This window comes from Zalophus californianus, chromosome 16 (assembly GCF_009762305.2).
Source record: "Zalophus californianus isolate mZalCal1 chromosome 16, mZalCal1.pri.v2, whole genome shotgun sequence".
Taxonomy (NCBI): Eukaryota; Metazoa; Chordata; class Mammalia; order Carnivora; family Otariidae; genus Zalophus; species Zalophus californianus.
In genome coordinates this window covers 41,762,878-41,784,036 of record NC_045610.1, presented here as the reverse complement: position 1 = coordinate 41,784,036, position 21,159 = coordinate 41,762,878, and the positions used below count along the sequence as shown (strand labels likewise).

The 21,159-nt window shown below is 47.1% G+C and overlaps 3 protein-coding genes across 10 annotated transcripts; 2 read left to right on the top strand and 1 right to left on the bottom strand.

Moving 5' to 3' along the window:
* The first annotated feature begins 1,368 nt into the window (after positions 1-1,368).
* BECN1 (beclin 1) lies at positions 1,369-11,923 on the top strand. Of its 4 annotated transcripts, none has more exons than XM_027567749.1 (13): positions 1,369-1,525; positions 1,792-1,920; positions 3,883-3,950; positions 5,036-5,094; positions 5,543-5,611; positions 5,762-5,852; positions 5,966-6,102; positions 6,250-6,444; positions 7,336-7,482; positions 8,866-9,015; positions 9,526-9,586; positions 10,033-10,175; positions 10,918-11,923. In XM_027567749.1, exons 2-13 carry the CDS (start codon positions 1,794-1,796, stop codon positions 11,084-11,086), a joined length of 1,416 nt encoding a protein of 471 aa, XP_027423550.1. In that variant the 5' UTR covers positions 1,369-1,525; positions 1,792-1,793; the 3' UTR covers positions 11,087-11,923. The 4 variants fall into 4 exon arrangements, with proteins under 4 accessions (XP_027423550.1, XP_027423552.1, XP_027423553.1 ...); XM_027567751.2 differs by lacking the exon at positions 10,918-11,923 and adding an exon at positions 10,623-10,893; XM_027567750.1 differs by having other exon boundaries at positions 1,460-1,608.
* A 79-nt stretch (positions 11,924-12,002) lies between these two features.
* Positions 12,003-19,452, bottom strand: CNTD1 (cyclin N-terminal domain containing 1). 5 transcript variants are annotated; one of them, XM_027567757.1, is made up of 7 exons: positions 19,140-19,452; positions 16,161-16,236; positions 15,728-15,896; positions 14,579-14,741; positions 13,977-14,121; positions 13,260-13,356; positions 12,003-12,711 (listed from the first exon to the last, which is right to left on the bottom strand). In XM_027567757.1, the coding sequence occupies exons 1-7, from the start codon at positions 19,309-19,311 to the stop codon at positions 12,541-12,543; spliced, it is 993 nt and encodes a 330-aa protein (XP_027423558.1). In that variant the 5' UTR covers positions 19,312-19,452; the 3' UTR covers positions 12,003-12,540. The 5 variants fall into 5 exon arrangements, with proteins under 5 accessions (XP_027423558.1, XP_027423554.1, XP_027423555.1 ...); XM_027567753.2 differs by having other exon boundaries at positions 14,579-14,705; positions 19,140-19,445; XM_027567754.1 differs by having other exon boundaries at positions 18,699-19,261.
* A 190-nt stretch (positions 19,453-19,642) lies between these two features.
* LOC118356396 (cytochrome c oxidase assembly factor 3 homolog, mitochondrial) lies at positions 19,643-20,751 on the top strand. The gene is made up of 2 exons (XM_035724741.1): positions 19,643-19,889; positions 20,242-20,751. Exons 1-2 carry the CDS (start codon positions 19,676-19,678, stop codon positions 20,346-20,348), a joined length of 321 nt encoding a protein of 106 aa, XP_035580634.1. The 5' UTR covers positions 19,643-19,675; the 3' UTR covers positions 20,349-20,751.
* The last annotated feature ends 408 nt before the right edge of the window (positions 20,752-21,159 follow it).

The following is a 21,159-nucleotide window of genomic DNA, read 5'->3' as shown; positions in this document are numbered from 1 at the left end:
CTCGATCTCATAACCCTGAGATCATGTCCAAAAATCAGAGGCCAGAATCAAGAGTTGGACACTCAACTGACTGAGCCTCCCAGGCATCCCTAACCACTCCACCTTTTAAAACATATGCGGTGGGGCACTTGGGTGGCTCAGTCAGTTGGGCGTCTGCCTTTGACTCAAGGATTGATCCCGAACTCCTGAGATCGAGCCCCGCGTCGGGCTCCCTGCTCAGCGGGGAGTCTGCTTCTCCCTCTGCCCTTCACCCCACTCGTGCTCTCTCTCTCTCTCTCAAATAAATAAATAAAATCTTTTAAAAAAATACATATGGCAAACTGTTCTTCCAGCATTCCTCCAAACTCACCACTGACCTATTTCTTTTGCTGGCTCTTCCTCTATTGCTCACTTCCTAATGGTGGCATGCTCCAGGGCTTAGTCCTACATCCTTAAGTCTTCACTTATACTTTCTCCCTAAGAGGTATTACCCATGTTCATAGCTATGAATACCATCTGTATGCTGAATGGTTCTAAATTTGTATCTCCAGTCCTGACATCTTCACTGAGCTCCAATTGTCTATTTGACATTCCTACTTGGGTAGCAAATAGGCATCTCAAGCTTGATGTGGCCAAACCAGGATTCTTGATTCTTCCATACAGCTGTTATTTTCCTGCTCTTCCCCATCTCAGTAACAGACAACTATCCACTTAGTTTTCCAAACCAAACATTGGACTGTCAACCTTGGTTCCTCTATCCCTCATCTCCCCACATCTAAATCATCAGCAGGTCCTGTTAGCTTTACCTGTATAATGCATCCTGTATGAGTATGTTTTTCTCCATCTCCTCACTTGTTTTTAAAAAGATTTTTTATTTTTATTTTTTTAAGAGAGAGAGCACGAGCAGGGAGGAGAGGGAGAAGGGAGCCCAATGTGGGGCTTGATCCCAGGACCCTGGGATCATGACCTGAACCGAAGGCAGGCGCTTAACCGACTGAGCCACCCAGGAGCCCTGTAACTGAAATTTTAAAATACAAAATAAAACACGATAAAATTTACCTCACCTTCCCCTCCAAGTGTGTCTACCATTCTTTCAGGGGCATTTGAAAGAAGCCCAGCTCCCCCAAGAGGAAACTTTTTAAACTGATACTGCAAGAAGAATTAAAGTGGTTCCGCTCAGAAGTAACAAATCTAAAGAAAAGTCACAGAATTACAGATCGGGTGAGCCTCCTCATTCTTTTCCAACTCGGTCCTTGCATCTCCCCTCGCTCCCATTGCCCACCCGCCCATGCCTGCCGCACTTCCCAGCTCAGCCTCTAGGTGGCGCGGCGGGGCCCGTAAGCGAGTAGACCGGGACCGACCTCCCGAGCGACAGCAAGACGGTCATGACGTCACGTCCCGTCCGGGCGGAAGTCCTCCCCTGGCCGACCGGGAAGTAGCAGAAGACTGGGCGATGGCAGCTCTGGAGGCCTCGCTCCGGGGCAGACCCGACGCCACGGTGCCCCCGCGGTAGACCGGACTAGGGTGGCGGGCTCCGGGTCCCGAGGTGACGAGCGTCGGGGGCTGAACCGGGGCTTTAGAAGGGAACCCTGACAGCCCCTGTCGAAGCCGCTTCCTGACTCTGGGCTGGTAAACTGCCTTTGCCAGGGCTGCCCCGGAAACGGGTCCGCCTGGTATCCGACCAATCCTACAGGGAACGGCGTGGGGGAGGATTTCCCCCCTTCACTGTACCAGCAAGGCAGGTGGTAGCCCCGGACCTAGGGTTCAAGTGCTCTGATTCAACCTAACATCGCCTCCTCTCTACCACCGCAGGGATGGAGGGGACTAAAACTTCCAGCAGCACCATGCAGGTGAGCTTCGTGTGCCAGCGTTGCAGCCAGCCCCTGAAACTGGACACGAGCTTCAAGATCCTGGATCGTGTCACCATCCAGGAGCTCACAGGTCAGGGAGACCCTTGGAAAGAGGGTGGTCAAGATCGTGGAAAGTGGGCAGCTTTGGAGATGTAGGTGTTAAGGTGGCTATCTTTGTAATCTGCCACAAACTTGCTGTGAACCTAGGAAAGTCATTTCATCTCTAGGCTCCCTGTTTCCTCATTGGGAGCATGAAAGAGTTCTGACATTGTGCTTCTTAGAGCTTCCTATTTTAAGGAAAGGTCCTTAGTTTTCTGCTCTTGCTGTTTCAGAGTAAAGGAATATGTATATATAATAATAAACAGTAATTTTTGAGGGCTTACCATATAGCAAGTGCATTACATGCATTACATCATTTATCCCTGCAACAACCCCAATGGAGGAGTACAGCCATCATTTTACAGATGAGGGATTGAGGCTCAGAAAGGTTAAGTGACTTATCCAGTGGACAACAGCAGGTAAATGGAGGAACAGAGTCTTAAAATCCCAAGAAGTGAGATGAAGTTAGAGACTAAAGAAAAGACTGAATAGGTAGTTTAAGCTCTTGGGTCCAGAATCAGCCTGCTTGGATTTAAATCATAAGTGTCATTTACTAGCTGAATGGCTTTTTGCAAGTTACTTTACTTTCTAAGCCCTGGTTTCTTGGTTTCTTTATCTGTAAAAGGTAAAACGACCTCAGGGTAGTTGTAACGATCAAATATGATGAAGAACATAAGTACTTAGGGATATGCTGGGCAAAAAGTACTCGAGTGTTAGCTATTATCATTGCTACCAATTTCTCTTTTTGAGTGGAGTTAACTCGTTAATATATTTTTAACCTTTTATTACAGAAAATTTCAATCATATAGTCAAGGGAATAGCATAATGAGTTCTCTTATATCCATCACCCAGCTTCAACAATAAGCCACATTCTGCCATTCTTGTGTTCTCTGTATCTTCACTCACCTCCCATCCCCATTCAATTATTTTGCTTTTTATTCTTTTTTAAAAATGTCATGTCTTTAAATGTACAAATCTTAGCTGTACATTTTTGACAAAATGGATACACTCATGTTACTCAGATCATTGGGATGTAGAAAGGTTTCATCTTCCCAGGAAGTTCCCTCGTGTTCCTTCCAAGTTATTCTGGAGGAAAGGGGATGTTAACTTTTGTTATGGAAAACTTCAGAGTATATAAGGAACTTTCACATACCCATCACCTAGCCTCCACAATTATCAGTGCATATTTAAATCATGTTTCATACACAGCCCCATCTATTCCCTTCCCACCCCGAATTATTTTGGAGCAAATCCCAAACATAAAAATACTGTAAATGTTTTGGTAAGTATTTTTGAAAGATAAGGTGTCTTTTTAAAAACACAATCATGGGGCGCCTGGGTGGCTCAGTCATTAAGCGTCTGCCTTTGACTCAGGTCATGATCCCAGGGTCCTGGGTTCGAGCCCCACATTGGACTCCCCGCTCCGCGGGAAGCCTGCTTCTCCCTCTCCCACTCCTGCTTGTGTTCCCTCTCTTGCTGTCTCTCTCTCTGTCAGATAAATAAATAAAATAAAAAAAAAAAAAAACTACAATCATGATACTACAGTGGGAAAAATTTAACAATTCCTTAATCTGATTTAATGGGGGTAAGGGGAGAAAGACAAAAGATTTATCTATGTGCAAATGGTACTTTAAGAAAAAGGTGGAGGTGGGAGTGGTGATGAGGATTTTTTTTTTATTGTTTTCCCATACTTTCATACACGCTCCAGCTTTTCTTTTTTTTTTAAGGTTTTATTTATTTGACAGAGAGAGCACAAGTAGGCAGAGCGGCAGGCAGAGGCAGAGGGAGAAGCAGACTCCCTGCTGAGGGGGAATCCTGACTCGGGACTCGATCCCAGGACCCTGGGATCATGACCTGAGCCGAAGGCAGACGCTTAACTGACTGAGCCACCCAGGTACCCACACTCCAGCTTTGTTAAGACTGTTCCTAACTCTAATATTTTCCTTATCCTTAGCTCCATTACTTGCCACAGCCCAGGTGAAACCAGGAGAGACCCAAGAGGAAGAGGCTAACTCAGGAGAGGTATGCAACACTGGAATGCAAACTGGGTTTCTGCAGGGTACTTGGTGCTTCAGGAGTCCCTAGACCTTTGGGATCTCTGGTTAACGAGATGTTCTGCATGATCGGGCCACTGTGGGTCATCAGGGAGATCCTGAAGTGCACCTGAGGTCACATGATGACTGAGTGAGACATAATTAAAAAATGTGGGGAGAGGCTTTTTATTTGAGGCAGAATTACAAGCCATTATAGGTGGGAGATGAGATGATCTGTGTGTCCAGGTCATCCCAAGGCATGCCTGGTTTACCTCCATTGCCTTAGCTAATTATTAATATTCACTCCTCACCATTCTCAAAAGTAGCTTGGTTTGGACTAGAGTGTGATTACTCTAGCCAGAAAGGATTGTCAGTATTAGAGAACATGTCATGTTTATTTATTTAAAGATTTTATTTGAGAGTGCATGCGCACGAGTGGGGGCGGGGAGGGCAGAAGGAGAGGGAGAAACAGACTCTGTGCTGAGCAGGGAGCCCAATGCGGAACTCGATCCTGGGACCCTTGAGATCATGACCTGAGCCGAAGGCAAATGCTTAACTGACTGAGCCAAGCAGGTGCCGCAAACATGTCATTTTTAAACTGTGATAATGTCAGTGATAATTTTCTTTGTCAGAGGTAGATGTCATAAGAATTTGATCATATATAAATTATATCAAAGTATCAAAAGCATATAAATTATCTACTTTGTTGTATGCCATGGCAAACTTCACTGCAGTCTGATCTGGCTTTTTCCCTGTGCCATGATTCAGGGCATTCTTTCCCCTACCCCTAACTGGTAAGTGTTGAGAAAATACAAATTTAACTGCAATAGAGTATAACATAGGAGATGTTGTTTCCCACAAAAAATCACATGGGACTTGGGGTTTGTCTGTACCAGGGGTCCTTTCTTAGTGCACATATCCAAGGATTGGCTAGGTAACACCTATTTCTTAAGTCTCTGTGGTTTATCAAGTCCTGCAGTTGTCAGTCGAGGGTAAAGCCAGATATTGCTGAGACTGTTTGGGACTCCACCTCTAAGCTGCCAGAATTCTAACGCCCTCTTATTTCCTTCCCAGGAGCCATTTCTTGAAACTCGCCAGGATGGTGTCTCTCGCAGATTCATCCCCCCAGCCAGGTGCCTACCACTCCCCCAGCCCCCTGTTCCTTGCCAAAGGCCAGTAGAATTTTAATGGAACCCAGAATTGAAACCTGGAGCCAGGTGATGGAGATAAATCACCGAGCCTTTTGGCTCTTCCAGAAAAGATGTATTCTCTTATACCTGGCCCATCACTTTCCAGTATTGGTTTTCCCTGTAGCCATTCACACAGTGGGAAGGGACAGTGGCTCTCTTGATGAAGAATCAAGAAAAGTCTGAGGGAGTGAATGACTAATAAAAGAGATGGGCTCTTGAAAAGCTTTAAAATAGCAGATGTTGTTAGACGTTCAGGTTCTTAGTTGTTGATGCATGTGAAGGCTACTGGTGAGGGGTATGATATTTAAAAATGGTCTTTCCTGATTCTCCTTCCTTTTCTACTGTAGACACACACACGTGTCAGTTTTTGATGCCCCCTCTCCCTCCTTAGTCCATCCAGGCCAACCTTCGTGCTGAGTGCCCCTGTGGAAGACCAGCATGGCCTTCCCTTGGGAGAGAGGTACCCTTGGGAGGTCAGTCGGGCTAGGAGTGGGTATGCGCCTTGAGGCCCCTCAGCCGGTGCTTGAGAGTCTCTGCCACTGACACTGCAGTAGGTGGAGGAGGCCTCTCTGCTCCCTCATGTGGCCCGTGGGCGGGGGGCTGTCTGCAGGATGATGTCTACAGAAAGTGCCAACAGCTTCACTCTGATCGGGGAGGCATCTGATGGCGGCACCATGGAGAATCTCAGCCGAAGACTGAAGGCAAGTGGGCAGTGTTGCAGCGTCCATCGGTGGGCCTGGCTGCTAGAGTGGGTGGCCTGACAGGTTGCCTGGGGCAGGCCCTACCCTGACTCTCCCCCACCCCACACTTCCAGGTCACTGGGGACCTTTTTGACATCATGTCAGGCCAGACCGATGTGGATCACCCACTGTGTGAGGAATGCACAGACACTCTTTTAGACCAACTGGACACTCAGCTCAACGTCACTGAAAATGAGTGTCAGAACTACAAGTGAGTGGCTCCAGAGCCAGTGCCCAGAACCCGAGAGCTGTTCCTGCTCTCAGACTGCTTGGCTCTTCCCCGGGAGCTGTGCTGCACTCAGGTAAACAGTGTAACAGGTTCCCTGCGCTGAGTATATTCTGCCTGTGTCCTTGGCAGACGCTGTTTAGAGCTCTTAGAGCAGATGAATGAGGACGACAGTGAACAGCTACAGAGGGAGCTAAAGGAGCTGGCATTAGAGGAGGAGAGGCTGATCCAGGAGCTGGAAGATGTGGAAAAGAACCGCAAGATAGTGGCGGAAAATCTCGAAAAGGTCCAGGCTGAGGCTGAGAGACTGGATCAGGAGGAAGCTCAGTGAGTGGTTACCCTGTTCTTCTGTCTTCCTGGCCTCGACACTCCCAGGGGGAAAAGTGGCTTCTCACCGAATGTGTCAGTAGTTTGTAAGCTGCAGTCACCTGTCATTTGACAGCTTGTCTGCTCCAGATCCCACATATTGTTTCCAGGCCCTGTTTCTTGAGGGCTGTTGGAAGGGTTCTGTATGAGTGGTCCGCCTAATTAAGTGAAAAAAGCATGTCGGTTAAATAGAGAGCAGAGAAACGAGGGTTCTAGTTGCCCTTCTGCCGTGTAGGGAACTGTAAATCAGCCACCCAACACGGCATCCTCCTCTGGAAAGATGAGCATGTTGGCCTACATTCGTTCTTTCCCAGCCCAAAAATTTCACTGGTGATCTTGACCTGAGAGAACCCTCTGTCCAGGGGAGGAGACCCAGTGTCCACACTAACTAAAGTCAAGGAAGTGATGGACAGAGAAAAAAGTTACTTTTTTCAAAGTCGTGAACGAGTTTCCTTGGAAATGGTGTACGCTAACTATAAAGGACAGTTATGTGCATAGAAGTGAAGTTCTGAAAGTTCAGTTAGGGTCATTTTACAGAAGAAGCCACTCTTAACCCCCTCACCTCACTTTTGTAAAAGATCAGAAATACGAGAGGCACGTGGCCTTAGTTTAGGAGAGTCCTGTTTTCCTCTGCCCTTTGCATATGAGCAGCTAGAATTTGAGACCTTTCTGTCCCTTGCAGGCAGAACAGCTAGGGCCTGTATGTTCCTTTGAATGGGATCTGTGCCAAATGGAAAGGATGCTGTAACTAGGTCTCACCATAACCACCAGACTAAATTGTTATGAGGGTTGGCAAGAGAGAAATTTCAGCCCCAAACCAACAGCCTTCAATGGCCACCTTGCTGCTCACAGGTATCAGAGGGAGTACAGTGAATTTAAGCGACAACAGCTGGAGCTGGACGATGAGCTGAAGAGTGTGGAAAACCAGATGCGTTATGCCCAGATGCAGCTGGATAAGCTGAAGAAAACTAATGTCTTCAATGCGACCTTCCACATCTGGTAATGCGGGCTGGTGGGTGAGGAGGGCCTGGGGAGCACTGCACACCTGCACCTTAGCTGCTGACCAGTAGGCCGAGGTGTCCGCCTCCCACGAAATCGGACTGTACATGGTCACCCCATCCAGGCTGCTTTTGTTCCCTGTGATGGGAGAGGCACCTCTGGGTATTGGAATTCTAGAGCTTGGTGACATCCACTCCCCCAAGGAAAGGAAAAGATCTGAGCCCTCCAGTCCCACGAAAACCTTGTCATCTGCCTGGGTGCTGCCCCTAGGATCATTGATGTATTTATTCAACATTTTGTCCATTTAACTAGTGTTGTTGAGCATCTCATACATGGTAGGCACCGTGTTAAGCACCAGAAGGGCAACAGCACACAACATGTGTTCTACCTTCTAGTTGCTTAGAATCTCGTGGAAGGGATGGATATGTGATAGGCTGTTGTAATGCGACGTGATAACTGTGAACCTCACGGGGCTCTGGGGCCACATAAAGGCACTTGGCTCAGTTTGGGAAGGCCACATGGAAAGTTTGCCCCAGGGGAGGTTGATGTTGAAGCTGAGACATGAAGTGGAAGTCTGCAGAGGGGGGTTGTTCCTGGCAGAGGAACGTCATGTGCAAAGAAACAGAGGAACAGGGGAGTGGTGAGTCTGGAGACCTGAAAGGAGCTTATTGTGACTGGAGATTGAGTGTAAAGGGAAGAGTGACAGGATATGAAACTGGAGAGTGACCAGTTCCCCAGGGAGCTTGTAGGCCTCATGAAGGGATTTGGGCTTCATCCAAAGGGCAGTGGAAACCACTAAAGCATTTTAGGCAGAGAGCTGACATAATTAACATTTGTGTTTGTGAATGATCCCTTCACCTGCAGAGTGGGAAGTGTTGGGGGGAGGAGGGCAGTGCCAGTGGTAAGGAGACTTGTCAGTAAGACTCTAAGCAGGAAAAGATAGAGCAGCGGCATTGAGTTTGGAAAAAAGTAGATAGATTGAAGAGATTTAGGAAGTCCAATCAAGAGAGCTTGGTGGTTTTTGAGGGGAGGGAGCAGAGAGAGAGCATTCAAGAATGATGTCCCTCTTTCTGCTTTGGCATCTGAGCAAAAGGAGAGATGACAACTTGCGTTTGGACACGTATTTAAAGTGCCAAGTAGAGGGGCACCTGGCTCACTCAGTCGGTAGAGCATGCCACTCTTGATCCTGGGGTCGTGAGTCCAAGCCCCACGTTGGGCATAGAGCTTACTTAAATAAATAAAGTGCCAAGGAGAGCTTAGGTATATGAATGTGGAGATGAGGAGAGAGATTTATGTGAGGGTTTAGGTGCGAGCAGGAAGTCTCAAATTGCTGAGTGTTAGGGTCTCCCTGTATTTCCCCCCATCCCTCCTGCCTTCCTCTAGGCACAGTGGACAGTTCGGTACAATCAATAACTTCCGACTGGGTCGCCTGCCCAGTGTTCCCGTGGAATGGAATGAGATCAATGCTGCCTGGGGTCAGACGGTGTTGCTGCTCCACGCCCTGGCCAATAAGATGGGTCTGAAATTTCAGAGGTAAGAAATGCCCCCCTTTCTTGGGGTGTGGCATGTCCTTGATATAATCTGTATCTCCAGCTTGGTATTCCTCTGCTGTGGCAGGAGCCCTTGCTCCCAACACACTGAGAGTTTTCTGTCTGTGGAGACGCTGCTTCTGATTCTCCCCCTGACGACAGGGCTCTTTCCACTCATCGAGCAGCCCTTGAACTGCACGACCAGAGCTGTGGTCCCCAGCCCAGCGTCTCTAGAACCTTGGTGGTTCCTCAAGCTGTTTTCAGCTTTTGTTTTTTTCAGCCTAAACAAAACCTACACATACCAATGAAAGGCCTCCAGATGATTATGTAATAAATGTAGTTCGGTAAACAACATCTTTTAAACATGGAGTCTATGGGGAGATGAGAGAGAGGGGTGGGAATAATAAAAGTAGTCCTTGGGTAGGATGAAGCCTGAAAATCACTGGGTTGTAACATTCCAGTAATCACTTTAGCAGGAGTCCTGTATCCATCTCCATGTGCATCTCCATTTTAGGTATCGACTTGTTCCCTATGGAAACCATTCATATCTGGAGTCTCTGACAGACAAATCTAAGGTATTCTGGGAAGCCCCATTTTCAGTGCAATGCAGAATCCTTGTACCTCCTGACGGAATGGTTTACTTTTGATAATAGCATTTCTTAGTTTCTTTCTTTGAGGTGTCTTGTGATCCCATGTTTTGTTGAGTGTCTTGTCTAGGTCAGGATTAGCTCTTTGGGGCCTAGAGACACAAAGTAGGTTTTTACAATCCGTTGAAAAGGGCTAAGGGCAGACCAGAGGAGGAGGTGTATGCTAGGGTGGGAAAGGAATCACTGCGAGATTAAGTGTTTAATCCATTTCCAGTGATGGTGAAGCAGACTAGGTGCCTCATATGGGCCCGAGTTGGCTGTTTCCAGTGCAGTACAGACAGAACATGACTCGAGAGGTGGCTGGGCTTGGGAACGGTCTCTGGTAGCCTGTCTTGGTGCCATCCCCTTAGCTGGTTCTCTCTCTTCTTGGACAGGAGCTGCCGTTATATTGCTCTGGGGGGTTGCGGTTTTTCTGGGACAACAAGTTTGACCATGCCATGGTGGCTTTCCTGGACTGTGTGCAGCAGTTCAAAGAAGAGGTAGAGAAAGGCGAGACCCGTTTTTGTCTTCCTTACAGGTCAGTACCCCCTAATGCTGAATGAACCTGGAGTAGGACCAAATTGAGCAGAATTGAAGGGACAGTAAGAATGGAAGCAAAACATAGTGTAAATGGTGGGAAAGCAGAAAATGCTGCAAAATCACATGACACTGATGGGCAGAGACGGATGCAACACTCCAAGCAGGACCGAATGTGACCGCCTGGCCCCTGAGGAGAAAGAATATTCTCTTTGGTGCTTTGGGGGGGATTTTCTTAGCACAGAGCTCAAATCAGCTTTCTAATTACAGGAAGCTTTTCCCCTTAAGCCCTTGGAAATAGACAGGAATGCTTCCTTTGGTCAAATTTTGTAGGAGCCCAGTGATAGACGGAGACCTTAGTTTAAGAGGGTGAGGCCGAAGCTGCTTCTGTCACCCCAAAACAAAGCATTTCTTTTCTTCCGCCTCCCTTCTCTCCCCATGAGTTCAGGGATGCCTCGGAAAACAGTCAGGAGTACCGTAACCTCCACGTGCCCTCTGCCCCAGGCTTCTCACTTGTTTGGGTGTGTGTCCTGTCCCTGGACTCGGCAATGACAATGAGGCTCTTGTGACGGCCTTCCTGATGTTTGGCTTTCAAGCAAATCCAAAATACACTACCATTCCTGGCCAAGAGTTCTTTAATAGATAAAATGACGCGAATGGTCCCATGATCACGTCCCTGCCTGTTTGAAGCGGACCTAACTCAGGTCTCAGTTGCTAACGAGCTCTGCTGTGTCCACCTGCAGGATGGATGTGGAGAAGGGCAAGATTGAAGACACAGGAGGAAGTGGCGGCTCCTATTCGATCAAAACCCAGTTTAACTCTGAGGAACAGTGGACAAAAGCTCTCAAGTTCATGCTGACGAATCTTAAGTGGGGGCTTGCTTGGGTGTCCTCACAGTTTTATAACAAATGACTTTTTTTTTCCTTAGGGAAATGTTTGCCTTAAAGGCTTTAAATTTTGTTTTGTTTGCAAAGAGAAAAAATGTTTTAAATTAAATTTGGGTACTATTAAACAGCACACGTTTACAATACCAAAAAAGAAGAAAAATCCACAAAAGCCACTTTATTTTAGGATATCATGTGACAGATAGTTTCCAGAGCTACCAGCCTTTGTCATAGTTTTGACTCTTAACCCCATACCTTCCTTGCCCTCTCTCCCCTCAAAACAACTAATTTAAATTTGCTTTTGTTGTTGCTGTTGTTAACTGAGTTGAATTAAGATTGATTGTGTTTTCATTGGGTTTTATCTCTCTCAACTTCCTGCACTTACAATATGAGCTAGAACCCTTTTTTTTTTTAAGATTTTATTTAGTCATTTGACAGAGAGAGACACAGCGAGAGAGGGAACACAAGCAGGGGGAGTGGGAGAGGGAGAAGCAGGCTTCCCGCCGAGCAGGGAGCCCGATGCGGGACTCAATCCCAGGACCCTGGGATCATGACCTGAGCCGAAGGCAGACGCTTAACGACTGAGCCACCCAGGCGCCCCATGAACTAGAAACTTCTATCTCCACTGAGACAACAAGATGTGTGAGACATACAGTTGGATAATGTGAGAAAGTGATGCATAAGCTTTGGTCACCTGGTGGTATGATCGGAAGCTTGAAATTTAACACTTGTCCTTTCTCAGTTCTCGTGCTGCCTGCCTATTCTGCTCTCTGTTAGAAATATGAAATCGTGTTTGATATTGTCTGAGACATTATGGAAAGATTTAATTATTTGTAATAAAAGATTTACTGCAGTCTGATAACTGCCCAGAGGCGCGCTGTTGGGTTTTTTGTTGACTAAGATAGAGTACTTTATATTCTGGGAGTATTGAGTTCAAGTGCAAGTATGTGGAAATCCTGTCGAAACGTGTTTGGAGATGGATTAGTGTTAGTTTTAAAAAAGACTCATGGAAATAGCCAGCTGTAGAGGAAGCCCATTTGTGTACATCTCAAAGACAGAACAGAGATGTTAAGCTAACTTTAAGGGGAAATAAAGGCTGCCTCCTTGATGCTCAGTCAAGGTCACCCAAACAGGCCCAGTTTTCAGGCCCCTGGTTAATACTAATTTCCATGTCTGGTGCTCTCTCTCAATGAAATGAACAGTTAAGGGAAAGCTATAAATATCTTGTTAAACAAAAATGAACCAACTTCACTAATGTTCTGTCTCCTCCCAGCTCCTTGACATTTTCAGTCTGATTTCGGCAAAAAGGACATGCTTGTCAACTTTAACTCTTTCTCTGACGCAGAGAAAGGAGCATGGAGTTGGAGTACAAAACATAGTTCAAAAGATACTCGTAACTTTTGTCCCGAGTCTGAGAGTAAACAAAAGGAGGGCTGAGCATGGTGACGGAAGGCTGTTTATACTCGGTGCGTTGAGTGCGCCTCATGTGTTGGAGGAGGCAGTTGCCCTCAGAGCTCTGGCCTCCAGGTGGGGAGGAACAGGCTGCTGTCGCCCCAGAGTGTTGGCTCCCACGCTGTGAGTCAGGATTGCGTAAGAGAGCTCAGCAATGCTTTCCAAGGCAATGCCAGTGATGCTCTGCAAATGCCCCACAACCTTCAGAGACAGACAGATTTCGTATTACTAAATAATCTCAGCATGTTTTAGCGCACAGAAAGGCACAACGCTTGGGCTGTTCTCAAGCCAGATGTAAATTTTTTTGTTTCTCTGCGTTTACAGAGAAGATTAAATCCAGATGACGTTAGGATCCCTTTACCCTGATAGTGTTAGCCTGGAAAGTTTCTGCTAGACATTTCATTTCTAGAGATAAGTTCTGTGAAATATGATGAGGGCATTTGGGCCTAGACATTGTCTTCTATTGGGGAGGTTATACTTATTGGACCTGAACACCACAGTGGGTTATCATCAGAAAGAGAAAGGAACAAGCTGAACGTGATCCTCCATTTCCAGTTCCACAAGGGGAAAACTGGAGAGCGCTTTTCAGAGCTACCCTAGTGTTTCCTCCCCCAAATCCTGCTTACTCATCATTATACTGGGTCTCGACTTATTTTTTATAAGTTGTCTTCTCTTTTCCTTTAACCGATGGGAGAATGCTTTCTATTAAGTGAATTCTGATCGTGCCAGTCCTGCTCAGTGGTGCGCACCTGGCTCCAACACTCGTGGTTCTGGATGAAAGCACTCGCTGCAATGATTCCTACTGCCAACAGCATGAAGTCTTCCTTCACTGAAACAAACTTTTCCCTGAGAGATTAAAACCATATTAATTTTGGAGCTTGAATGGAACTTGATCTTCCAAATCCTAGGGCCATGGGACTTCAACAATGAGTTGTTTATGTTGATCATCTTGGACTTTTTTAGATATGGAAGGAAATGGCTAATTGGCCCCCCTCCCCTAACCCACCTGGGATCCTGACTGGTTTATCAGCCTTTGTTGTCCCATCTGTCTCCCTAACAAATGTAACTGTAACTGTGAGCCTTTTTACCAGTCTGACTTTACAGTAATCAAACACTTTTGTCCAAGTCGCCACCCTGTGACTGGCTTTTTTTCCTAAGTGGCTAAAAGGCAGTCCAGTAATCTCAAATTGAAGCAGAAGTAAAGGAGGAACTATGAAAAAGAAAGTATGTTAATTACCTGCAGTCATTTAAATTTAAAAGCAAAATCCTTTAGGGTTTTTGCTGATTGGGTTCAGTCATCTGCATCCAAGCAACATACTGGGAGTTCATTAAAACTGGGTAACCTGCGCAGGTTATCTGTGGACTGGATGCCTTATTGGGTAAATTCCATTCCCGTGGTATGTTCTCGAGGTGTGCTCCTAACTCGCTGTTCCTGGAAGAGGCCTACCCTAAAGGAGTTTCCTTACCCTTGCAGCTGACTGGGTACGGAGTTTTCAATTGAAGCCCTCAGCAGGCTCTCATATATGGGTTTGTGCAGGAGATAGACAAGGTCGAGCAGGGTCAGGCAGGTTGCGTGCAGCTGTGTGGCCGGGACCAAGCAGCCATTGTATCCTAGATGGGGTATGGGCATGGCAAAGAGTGGTAAGTGGGTCCTCTCTGAGCATCATCACCACTGACATGTGACAAAGCTCTTGAGCTAACGTGTTCTACTGTAGGAAACCTCTTTAGTTGGAGGTCAATTTCAAAGGATAAAGGGAGAGATAGAGAAATCTCCATCTGCCGTGTATATACAATTAGAGTATATTTGTTTGTTCCCCTCTTATCTCATGCCTCTCTAGAAAATCACCTCTTTGATCCCGCAATAAGAGAGTGCCTAGTGAGTCCAAATAGAAGTCAGGTGCTGAGACCTGAGTTTCCTTCCCTGACAGGTACCAGACTCAGTCATCCCAGGCTTCCTGCTGTTTCTCATCGGTGGGTTCTGCCCACTGCTTCCAAGCCCCTGGGCACATTCTTACTGCCTTCTGTGGAAGATTCCAACCCACATCCGCTGACACGCTTAATAGAGTACCTAAAACCTCCAGAAGCATCTCCACATATGCCAGGGGAGTGGGCAGATTGATTTGGAAGTTCAGGGACTTCAAAACATCAAGCTCTGACTCCAACAGTTCTTCTTTAGTGTGCACATACCCTAGAGACTGGAGGAAATTCAGGACTGTAACGTTGCTGATAATCTGAGCAAAGAAAAACAAAACAGTGAGAGGGAGAGAGAGAAGGGTGTCAGACTAAAGGTCACACATCTTGGCATAGCATACAAAGCTTTTCACAATCCAGCACATGCCTTCATCGCGTCTTCTCTCTTGGCAATTGCCCCTCACGCCCCACGCTTGTCATATAGGATTACTTGCAGTTCCCGAGCCCGTCCAGCTCTCCAAGCCTGTACACGTGCTGCTTCCTGTGTCTGGACCCTCCCTCTCCTCTCTCCCTGCTTTCCTGAACTCCTCTCCCTCTTTCTTAGCATCCACCCATCTCCTACCCACGCCTACCTACCCCCTTCAAGAAGTCATTTTCCCTAAATACACTTGCTTGACTTTCTGAGGCCGCAGAGGTACATGCACAGCTGTCTGCATTTACACTAATTGGAGCACCGTCCCACGTTATTTGCCTGTGTGTCTTCTCCCATTGGATAATAGAGCTCAGGCAATATTTTTACTTGTTGTACCCATGGCACCTAGTGCAGCCTCTGGCCATAGAAGACAGTGAATCTTTGTTGCGGGAATGGTATTTTACCATACAGGCATCGGGTAGGGGTATGGAAACATTTTATCCTCTATAAATGTAACAGTTTGTCTTTAATACTGATAGGCCTGTTGGCAATTCAGGCACCTTACGTAAACTGTCCTTGAGTCCAAGGGGAGGAAAGGTGACCTGTATAAATGATGGCATCTGTCCAGCAATTACACTTTGGGAACAGAACTTCAGGCTATTTAAAAACTGCCTCTGTGTGACTGTGTGTGTGTGTGTGTGTGTGTGTGTGTGTGTGTGTGTGTGTGTGTGTGTGTGTGTGTAGGAGGTATGCTTATTTAGGGAGCGTAATTGCACTCTGGAATTTCCACAGGAGTAGTAACACCTAGCTTAGGAGGAGGTTTCTCACAGTTGCCTGTGGACGAGCTGGTTTCTGCTAACGCGCAGGTACCCAGGAGGGACCCCAGCTCCTTACTTTGTAGTGGAAGGAAAGTTTGCTTGCCAGTTGAACACATGACACAAGACGCAGGATAAACTTGTTGAAAAGCTGCTCTTTCAGAGTTTTCCAATTCTGAGCCTCCTTCTTCTCTCTCAGCTGGATCGTGGCTTGCCTGTTCATATTCTCTGCCTGCTTAACCATAAACCTATAAGGAAGGGAAGGGGAGAGTAAAGAATCCACACTCATCAAACTAAAGGGAGTTTGTGCTGCAAACTATGGGGTATCTCCTCCTCTCCAATCTCAGTCCCTGGCTGAGAAATGGACATTTGCAAGTAATAGAGGGTGCCAAACCAGGTCTCGCGCTAAAGGGCGACTGTACTTTATTTTTTTTCTTTTTTAAGATTTTTAAGAGTACATTAGTCCTTCTGAGAGGTACCACTCACAAAGGCCTATGTTCAGTGTTTTTTACCTTTCTAGGATTTCTACAGCCTGGTAGCTCACGGATTTCTCCAGACACCATTGTTCAGACAGGAGAAAAACAAACTCTGCCAAAACAAGAAAGAGACTGACTCACACGGTGCAACCAAAACCACTCTGTGAACTCCTGGCATCATGTAAAAGCCATTATGGGGCCAAGGGAAGAGGGTCAGGGGGTGAGAAAGGAGATTGAAACAACCCAAGCTGAGCTGAGTTCCCTTTCCTGCCAATAGGCAGATCAGAGGCACGGAAAGGAGGCTGACCGAGCGCCAAAGACAAGGGCTTACCAAGCCCCCTCAGTGACCCTTGAGCCTTCCTGTGGGTCTCAGCTGATAAAAGTCTTGGCCAGCTACACACAAACATAGCAGCTGGTCGAGTTTTGGCCTCTACACCATGCTGGGAACCTCCAGCTTCAAGGGAGAATCTCAGATGGATAAAAACCGTAACCCCTATATTCTGTTTTCAGTGGAATGTTGACAGGAACAGAAAAGTCCCTCCTGGAGCTTCGATATTCTTTATAACACTGTTTGTTTAGTAACCACCCTCTGGAGAACTCCCATTGCTTTACAAACACGATTCACCTTACAGCAGACACCATCTCCCCACCACCAGTTTGTTGGGTAAATCTGTGGTGGCTGAGCCTCTCCCCAGGAGCACATTTGTTACTGTAGAGTGGCTTGTTTTGAAGAAATAGCCCCTAAATCAGGGAACATAGCCCACTTTGGGGTGGGGGGGCACAGTCACTGGGGAGGTGGGAAGGGCAAGATACCTTGGCAAGATCTTAGGCCGCCTCTGTTTCTCTTTGAAAGAACAGCCCCAGATAGAATTTTATTTAGTTTGCAATATCATTAGAGGGTAGAAACAAGGGTAAATGTTACTTCTCAACAAAGGAAGCTCCTGTAGAACTTGGGACTTTTAGCACTGATTAGTAAAGAATTATGCATAATCAAATGACCATGTGTCTTCAGAGAAAATTTGACTTTCTTAGGCACGTAGAAGTCATGCTAGCACAAAGTTGAACAGTCTATTCGACACATGTTACACATATGTACAACAGTACATATCCCTTACTGTTACGGGAACTAAAGAAAGCCCTGCTAGCAGTGCCTAATGCAGAAGATAATTAGTTTAAGCAATTAAGCAAAACATTCTAGAACACATAATTGTGTGTTATTAGTCCTTTTATTTGCTGGAGTTTAGGCTTTATTTCTGTTTGTGTGTGAGTATATAGTTTGGTTTTGGTCTGAATTACCTGGGCGATTGTTTCTATTTTCTAGTTTAATTTGCCAAGAAAACTGAGCTAGGTTTAGGTGCAATGGATGATGATTATGCCTCCCCTCCCTACCGGCTCTCCCTCCTGCACTACAAACACCCATCTGTTAACTGAAAGACCCTCCCCTTCTATCCTCTTAAGCTAGGGCTCTTTTATCTCCTTAGTTTCCATCACTGTTAACTTTTCTTGAAAGCCTGGCTTAGACCTGCTGCTTCCACTTCCTCATGAATTCCTGAATGTTCTGTAGTTTGCCTTCTACTTTTCCCAACTTGCTAAAAAAATGATCTCAAAGGCCAGCAAATATGTCCAAATTATTAAATAGCATCACCCTTTTGCAACCTTTATCCCGTCGTTCGTATCCCTGAGGCATGTGAAACTGCCGACCACCATCCTTCTGGAAACTCTCTTGGCTTCCAAAGGTGTCTTGATTCTCTTCCTTCCTCCCCAACCATATTTTTAGTTCCCTTCATGACTCTTCTTCCTACTCCAATTGCCTGAACACAAAATGTCTCCCAGGGAACTGTCGTTGACTTGCTTCACTTTTCTCCCTCTCAGACTCATTCTCTGTGAGTTTTATGAAGATACCTCCTCAACCTTTGTCTCTAGTTCTGACCTCTCTTCTGACTTATTTTTTAAACAGCTCACTGGAAACCCTCCTTTGGATGTTCTACAAGCACTTGAAACTCAGTAGATCCAAAAACCAAAGCTGTTCCTTTACCAAAGGTCACGTTTCCTCCTGTTCTCTTTTTTAAATGAATGTGTTTCTCTTAATGGCACCACTAGACTCCCACTTTCTTAGGCTCAACCCTTTGGCATGGTCATCTTTGCCTTCTTCACCTCTTAAGTTCATTCATTGCAGAGCCCCAGATTTTATCTCTGAAATGTTTTTAATCCATCCTCCCTTGTCATTCCCTCTGCCCTATTGCCTAAACTACTGACACAGACTCCACTGGTCTCCCTCCCTCCCACCTGTCCCTACTCCAAACCATTCTTCACATCACAGCCAACATTTTTTCTAGGGCAAAGGCTAAAGTCACATCACTCCCATATTTGAAAACCTTCAATGCCTTCTTGTTTCCCTACTAAGCTACATATAAACTCCTCCCCTTGGCATTCCACACCAAATGTCTCCAAACTACTTTTCTGGTCCTAATTTCAACTATTCTTCCACGTGCTCCGGACAACCTGGACTTAACCACTGTACCCACACTCACCCCAAGCTTCTCTACTCCCATGGCTTTACTCTTGTCATCATACCCTTTTGGTTGAAACGCTGTTCCTCTCCTCCACCTTCACCAACCAAAATGTCATCCTTCCTCGAGGTCTACCTTAATTCTTCTTACCCTCACCTCACCCTGTCACTCCTTTCAATCCCCATAAAAGCTTCTTTTATCTGGTATGTCACTCATCTAACTTATCTAACTTGAACCTAGTCATTTCCAGACTTGTCCTAATAGCCTCCAAAGCAGGGACTGAATCTCCGTTCTGTCCCGCTCTCCCAAGTGGTGTGGAGCAGCACTCTGTACGGGTTGAAATCAAGGGTTGGGTATTGGTGGATCTCGTTCATCACTCCATTCCCTGTACCTGGCACCTAGTAGTTACTAACAACACTTATTTGAATGAATAAGGTAAACTGATTCTCCAGGTTGGTGCCTCAAAGTCTCCCATGAAACCGGTTCCCCAGCCCTGCGTCCACACCCACGATCCGGGTCTCCCTGAAGCTGCCCATCCGGCCGGCAGCCTCCTGCACGGCGTGCTCATTCTGCTGCGCCAGGTGGAGCAGAGCGTCTTCTATCGTCTCTGTGGCGACAGCTCCGAACTGAAAGTCACTGAGGGAGGACGCCAATCTTGACCTCACAGGTCCGTCCATTTTCAGAAGCCTTTGGGGACACCTGGACGGCTCGCTGGATCCATAAACCGACTCCCTTAGCTTCACTCCAGAACCTTTTGCCTTCTGCGTGCTTGTCTTCTCCTCAAGTGTGAGGAAAACCCAATTCCCACCGCGGCCTCGAGCCCTCCACAGCCTTTTCCCGCCCCAACGGCCGCGAACCCCCTCAGCCAATCAGAAAGCTCGGCCGCTTGCCCCTCCCCTCCCCCTTCCCCGAAGGCCAAGAGCCGCCCTCGCTTCGAGAAAGAAAACGCGGACTACAACTCCCAGCGTCCCCTGCTCCGGCCCAGGACTGCTGTTCCCAGCAAGCCTCGCGCCCTGGGACTAAGAAGGGCGGAGCGGCAACATGGCAGCCCCGGGAGCTGGTGACCCTCTCCATGCCAAGAGTGGAAAGGCCCCTGTGGCTCAGCGCATCGACCCAACTCGGGAGAAGCTGACTCCCGAGCAGCTGCAATTCATGCGGCAGGTGCAGCTCGCCGAGTGGCAGAAGAGTCTGCCACAGCGGCGGACCCGGAACATCGTGACCGGCCTGGGCATCGGGGCCCTGGTGTTAGCTATTTGTATCCGTCCAGACTGTAGGCTCAGGAGATGGCATGGGGGGGGGGGGGGGTAGGAGAAGGGGAGCAGAGGCGCGTAGTAGGGCAGTGTGGGGGTGCTAAAAAGAGCCCGAGCTGTGAAAGTCTTGGCCATTGCTGATGCCGAGCCAAGCGTTTAATGTACCTTGTAATTTATAAATGCTCTTTTAATATGACTTATTAATAATAACGGAATCGGGGTCAGGGCTCAGAAAAGCAGAGGGCAGAAGATCGAGTCACTAATTTGGGAGGGTGAGAGAGTAACAAGGGTGGTGGAGAAAGTCTGGGAAAAGGCAATATGCATACTCCGAGAGATTTCCTGAACCCACTTCCCCAGATGGCTACACCTTCTACTCCGTGTCCCAGGAGCGTTTCCTAGATGAGCTGGAGGATGAGGCCAAAGCTGCCCGAGCCCGAGCCCTGGCAAGGGCATCAGGCCCCTGAACCGGATGGGCACTGCACGTCTCCAACCTGCTGGGAGCCCCTTCACATGATGGATGATGCCCTATGACCCTGTCGGAATCAAAGCCTGCACACAGCATCGTTGGCCTCAACCTTGGACGATGATTGAGCCCAAGAATTTTCTGCATTTGTCCAGGTCAAGAGAATATTGCCCACTTTACACAAACTGTGTCCAGTCACTGAGCCCTTGTATTTTGTTTCTTTGTTTGAGAGTTATACGTCCTTGGCTTTTCTCAGGATTTCTGACTTTGTGGTTTACCCTCTTTACCTCCCAGGGGCTTAGCTGTTGTGCATGTGGCAGCTCTGTGTAGTGTTGGAGCCTAAAGTGGGAAAGATGGAGTTAGGTTGAGAATAATAAAACTGAGTCACCTCTCTTGGAGCCAAATGAGTGCGTTCAGGCTGAGGGATGGCATGACTGGAAAGCTCCACGGGCAGTAGCTGCAGCAGTGGCATTGCCCCAGGGAGCTGTAAATGTTTAACTAGAATTACTTTTTCCGTGAGATCTTTCCACCTGATTTAAGGGAGAGATCAGGGTGGGTCACTGGGCTGTGAGACTGAACCACATCTTCAGGCAGGGAAGGTCACTCTTCTGTCCTCTACCCTTAAAACCAATACCTCCAACTTACCTGTCTTTTCCCATTCCGAGAGAGAGGGGTAGATGAAAGATGAGGGACAGCCTTCCTTCTTTTAATTTCCACTTGGGCCTGCCTCTCTAGGCCTAAGGTGGGTCTGGATGAGATCTCAGCTTGGTCAAGTGGATCACTGACCTTGCAGTTTCCTCATGAACTGCTGG